We start from the raw sequence: 6,000 nt of genomic DNA on the forward strand, positions 1-6,000 counted from the left end.
TGGGGAGTGGATACTGAACAGCGAGGGAGAAGCAAGTGAGTCTCTTTGACGCATAAAAATAAATATTAAAAGATGTCATGATTTAGTACCGTTTTAGCTGTTTATGTGCCTTTCTCTGACTCACACAGAGTAAGCAGCCTGATGGACAGATAAAGCTCCTTTAACAAGCGCACGATGGGGAATTTATGGTTCAGAGGTGTCAGCACATGGGAAGTCCGTGGGCAGCTACTGACCGTCTGTATACGTCCAGAGAGCGTCTGTTTTCAGATGGTGGCAGTGTCAAATATATGTGGTACAACCGGTCTGAGTGCGAGGTTATAACATCTAAAGAAAGTTTCCCGGGCAGCTGTGCACCGTACTTTTCACAGCCAATTATTATCATCATTAATATTGGATGAAACTCAGCAGTGATGTCTTTCACTGAAAATCATGAAACAATTACCAAGAAAAAAACATAACTGGTTGTGAGCATTTTCAGGTGGGAACTATTTTCTTCCACCAACCAGCAGAAACTTGTATCTGGCTGACTTGACAGCTGAACTAATGTTTACCTTTGTCAGACTGAGCCTCTAGGCAATGGCAGATGGCTATAGGGTGACATATTTAAAAGGTGTAGTTTATTAAAAACGAAAATTGTTCCTACTTGAATCTGCAACAACAAGCTTTGCTGGTTTTTCTGAGTAACTTGGTGATGAGTTCTGGAAAGAGACGCTGTTAGAGAGGTTTTCAATTGCACAAATGACGTGCGAGCTTTAAATACCACACACTGAGTGCCATTTAGTGTAATAATAGTTAAGAGAAGGCTGATATCAATAAAGGTTTGTGGGCAAATGGTCAAATATCTTTTATATAATTATACTTTTTGTTTTTTGCAGGGTGAAGTGTCCCTTTAACTCTCTATGGCGATGACAGTTAAATTCACAAACCCCATGTACTCCAGCCTGAAAGCAGAATAATCACATCTGTAAAGGAATCTGTACTAAATTTATTTAGTTTCACGGGGCTCGGATGTGCGTTTAAGTGGCTCCAGAAAAATCGGAAAATAATAATAACAATAATAATAATAATGATAATAATAATAATAATGATAATAATAATAATAATAATAATAATAATAATAACAACAACAACAATAATAAATGAAAGCAAGGCCCTGAACACAAGCTGGTCACTACCGACTGACGCATGGTGGAGAGTCATCCCAGTCCCAGTCAGACCCCTGAGCAGGCTGGAGGGGACTGAAGCGGGTCGCTTCCACATGGCACACCACACAAACACGTGACCGTCACCGGGTCTCTTACCTGTACCCAAAGCTACCATCCCCTCCACACACACACACACCGATATCCATCACTGCGACAGTTAGAAAGCAATTTAACGGAATTTACATCATCTCAAATCAAGCAAACACTCTCCACTTTAACTGCGTCAAGACACCGAGCTCCACAAGCACTCACTTCCGGTGTAAGATTTCAAAGTAAAACTAAAGTAACGGAAAAAAAATGGTAGGGTACCAACATAATTTTTTTTTTTTAATCAATGAATCCCAAGATTATTATAGTAAACTGAAACTAACCTAAAATTATTAAATTAACATTAAGTACACTTCTGCAAGCTAAAATAACATTTTAAAAATGGAGAGGAAATTTCTACAGTTTTAGTCCAAATGTCTGCAACTGAGACTACATGGCTTTCAGTCAAGAGTATAATTCTAAATATTTAACCTCACAAATACTACAGATAATATAGTAATTTAAAAGCCAAAAACCAAATAACTAAAGTTAAATAAGCAAACTCAGAAAGGGACTGAAAGGCAGGCCAAGGTGACGATCAGACACTCCAAAACCATAAATGTTTTTATTTAACAAGGATCTTAACATCTGTCAAGCTGGAAACAGAGACTATTGGATATTTTTGCCTGAAAGTCAAATTTCAGAGTTCAGGATTCATTACTTGGCATCAAGAAGCCAAGTAACCACAAATTAATTAGATAGACAGATAGTACTGTGAGGTACTACATAAAAGCTAAAGGAAAACAAAAATTAGACCAATAATGTGCAAAAAGTAGAGCAAATAAATCATATGTACACTATAAATCTAAGAAACTGAGGCACCAATTTCTTTTCTGCTCTACACATAGCTATATATTTAGGGATTTGAAGCTAATAACAGTATGTGTATGTTGGTATTTAAAATGAGCAGTGTAACTCAAGAGTCGATCTAAACTATTTATGCCAATGTGAAGCCACTCAAAGTGTACAAAGCCAAACTTCAAACCATCACTTTTCAGTTTCTAATCAGCTGGTGTGGTCTGACTATAAAATTTAACCTTAATAGGCGGATTTAGTTAAGAAGTGTTTACCTGTAACAAATGGTATATTGGGTATTTGCGCCAAATCTGATCATCTTCAGTACAATGTCATAAAATGCGCAGAAAGCAACAAATAAACAATTAAAAATGAAATTATTTAACAGGATCCTACATGTGGTTAGCTATAAAGCCATAGTTTTTTTTTTTTTAATTGTTTTAATATGAAATCCAGCATTCCCACTTCCTGTCTTATTGGCGCTATCGGCTGCCGGCTTTCCGCAGATGCTCCACGCCGACTGCGGCTCCCTCTGCCCGCTACCCGCCGTCCTGACGTTCGGAGACGGCTACAGCTTCGTGCTAACAGTGTGCTCTCTCTTTCCCTACACAACCCCCACCTCTACACTCAAACACATCACGGTTAAAAAGCGAAAACACAGCGAAATGTAGCAGCTGGCTGTTCACACGGACCCTCTGAGCGTTTTCTGCCCCGGCGTGCTGATGCTCAGTCCCGACCCCACATCCGACAAAACGGGTATAAGATGCTCGGCCAGCGGCGTGCCACGACACACCACCGAGTCCCTAAATCATTATCAGCCACTCACCGTGAAAAGGCGGTCGCTTATGAGTGAAAGAAGAAGAAGAAAATCGCTCCCTACCGTAGACATCGGTCGGTGCTGGTGGATGCTTCCTCTTGAAGCTGTCAAAGAGGCTGTGCGGCGCAGCAGCTGCGGTCTCTTTGCCTCCTCCCACCGGCCGCCCTTGGCTCTGGCTCGTCAGGATACTTCCAGGGTAAGAAAAGCCCGGTTCTGTAAAGTCGACAGACTGCCTGCCTGTCTATCTGCAGACTAGAGCAGAGAGACAGACAGCTACACCAATATGAGCCTCTGAGTGAGCAGGGCGTGTCACCCAGCCCGTGACCCTCCCCTAGTCCCGCCGGTACATGTCGTCCTGCTGTGTGCTGAGCTGCTGAGCTGCTGAGCCGGCGCCACAACAAATTTCATTCAAAAAAACTGGGGGGTTAACGTGGCATGCTTGGTATGCACAAGTCATCTGTTGTTGAAAAACGAAAGGGAGAGCTGTGTAGTGAGTTATCAGATTAAAAACTTCGAGACATGACTGACACAAAAATAAAGTAGGATATTGGTAGTTGTGAACGATTTGAGGGATTTCATGGCTAGATTAGTACTATGGGAAATAGGGAATGTAGCTTGCAAAGCACAAAAAATGTAATAGCAAGAATCTATATACTAAAAAGACAAGCCAGTTAATACTTATAATGAATATAGATGGCTCCAACTATCCAGAAGTGTAATGTTTTGTGCATACAAAATCCTGAGAACCGACCTATGCATTTTTGTCCTCCGTAATGGACATTTGTTTTTTGTCTATGTCTTTTGATTTATTTGAGCTACCTTACTAAGTCTTGATGTAGTAAATACAGGACTTTTCATTGATATCTCATGTGATTGGGTGGCTTCTTTCAGCGCCAAAGAGGAAGGAAATCACAAAATAAGTTCGCGTCTTCTCCGTGCACTGAGGTGAATCATTATATCCTCCTAAAGCCCAGCAATTACATTACATCTGACATTTTTAGCCATCACAATTAAGAATGTTTTCAATTTAATTCACAACCAATCCTACACATAAAAGCTAAGAGTTTGATTTCCTCTTTTATCCTGTCAATTAAAGTAACTCATGATATGTATGTATATGCTTAAAAGTGCATTAAACTATACACATCCTGTTTTTATCAATTCGGTTTCAACCATACTGAAATCGTGTTGAATTTGTTTTTTTGCATGAAACATGAAAATAGGACAACACTGGCCACAACCACTAAATGGGTGATCAGTGATCCTCTGATTACAACAAACAGAAAACAGGAAATACAAATATCTTTTTTTTTTTTGTTCTTCTGGGTCTCAGGAGGATATATGTTTATATTAACTGCAGTAGGTAGAAAAGATTTTCCTACCTACTGCGGTTGCAGTTGAGTAGAAGGAGCCTCCTGCTAAAATTCACTCTGGGCTCTTCACTCTGTCATGATATTTTATCACTTATGTTGAGCTCAGGTTGTTCAGCACTCTTCTCTCAGTGGCTCAGTGCTCTGATACTGCAAAGACAACTGCATTATATTAAAAGATCCAAGCTTCCTTGTGTGTTTTTAGTACACACTGGGTTGTGTGTCATATCTCTTATCAGGGTTTTATAGCAGACAAGGAAATTATGGCATGTGAGCAGAGTGTCCACATCCCAGCAGACTAAATGTGGGACAAAGATACAGAACAGTAATGCTGAGAGGCATTAATCATGTGAAGGACATATTTTATTTGAACATGACCTTCCCAACTCCCATCAAGTTTAGTCTGATGTCGTAGTCTGTGCTTTTTATCCAAATAACCTTTGAAACAGATTATTCCAGTTGTTGCTTTGTCTAGAAATCATTGCGAGGATTCACCCATCGACTAGTAAATCTCTACAAAATCCGAATGTGGAAAAAAAGCGAGACACCTGGTCACACCCAGATCTAAGGAGATGTATGAAATACTCACAAGACCTCAAGAGCAGAAATCTGACCACAAATCACCAACGTGATATCAACAGGACGAGACTGAGTGAATCTGATTATCTAATAGAGCCCCACCAGTGTAGAATGTTCAGAATACCAGTACTGATATATGGCAATTTAAAAAGCTGATATCTTCTTGAATATAGAGTTTTTCCTGCTTATAAAAAAGAGTTTTTAGTAAAGAACATCACTATGCATATAAAACCTCAACCTTAATACATCCGTTTATGAAATGGCCAAAAATAGCAGGAACATGCATGGACCTCTGTTAAATAAAGGTAATACAGACTCGTTACTTTATTAACTACAGTTGTCAGCAGAAGTTCACATATACAAATCATGGGGATGAATGTGATGGCAAATTTGTATCTTTGATAATTTCTTTGAACTATTATTTTTAATGTGTGTCCAGCATACATCTTTAATAACTTTAAAAAACAAGAATTGGGTGCACAAGTTTGAATTTATTTTTTGGTCCCTCTTGTCCACATAGGGTCAAAAGTATACATACAGATTTAAATGTGTACATACAATCACTTAAATCTTTTAATAAGTGGTGCTGAAGGTTCTATAACGTCTTGACTCTGACTTTCTACAATGAGACAGTCCAAGGAACTCAGTGAAGCTCTAAGACAAGGAACTGTAGATTTACAGAAGCTGGGAAGGTCTGTTGGAGCTATTTCTAAAATACTGCAGATTCCAAGATCATAAGTTCAAACATTTGCATGTCAGTACAAGTTATTTGGATGTGTCACTACTTTGCCAAGGTCTGAAAGAAGACCAAGCTATTACCCTGAGATGAGAGAAAGTTGGTTACAATGTTCAGGAACAATGCAAGAACTAGCAAAGGTCAAGCATGCCATGAACTGGAAACTGCTGGAACACCAGTGATACTGTCCACAGCGAAGGGAGTTCATCGACATGGACTGAGAGGGTGCCAACCAAGAAAGAGGCCCCTGCATGAGAAATCAACACCTTCAAGCTCAACTGAAATTTGCAGCTGCCCACATGGACAAGCAAATGCCTTCTGGACATGAGATGAGAGATTTGGCCACAGTGAAACGAGGTATGTTTGGAGGAGTAAAGGTGAAAAGGGCTTTACTAAGAACACTGCAGCAAC

The 6,000-nt window shown here is 39.6% G+C and overlaps 1 protein-coding gene across 4 annotated transcripts in view; it reads right to left on the minus strand.

Annotated features, from left to right (window-relative positions):
- si:dkey-97m3.1 (fatty acyl-CoA reductase 1) overlaps window positions 1-3,233 on the minus strand; it is a 57,650-nt gene extending 54,417 nt beyond the window's left edge. For 2 of the 4 annotated variants that reach the window (XR_002056823.2, XM_019346654.2), the window contains exon 1: window positions 2,914-2,935. Coding sequence is in view for 1 of the 4 variants with exons in the window: in XM_003452031.5 (XP_003452079.2) it covers window positions 2,968-2,976 (9 nt within the window). In the remaining 3 variants the exon portion in view is untranslated. Of the gene's footprint in view, window positions 1-1,301; window positions 1,447-2,913; window positions 2,936-2,967 lie in introns of those variants that run through there. The other 2 variants (XM_003452031.5, XM_005456662.4) reach the window with 2 other exon arrangements.
- Between the last annotated feature and the right edge of the window lie 2,767 nt (window positions 3,234-6,000).

This window comes from Oreochromis niloticus, linkage group LG17 (assembly GCF_001858045.2).
Source record: "Oreochromis niloticus isolate F11D_XX linkage group LG17, O_niloticus_UMD_NMBU, whole genome shotgun sequence".
Classification (NCBI taxonomy): Eukaryota; Metazoa; Chordata; class Actinopteri; order Cichliformes; family Cichlidae; genus Oreochromis; species Oreochromis niloticus.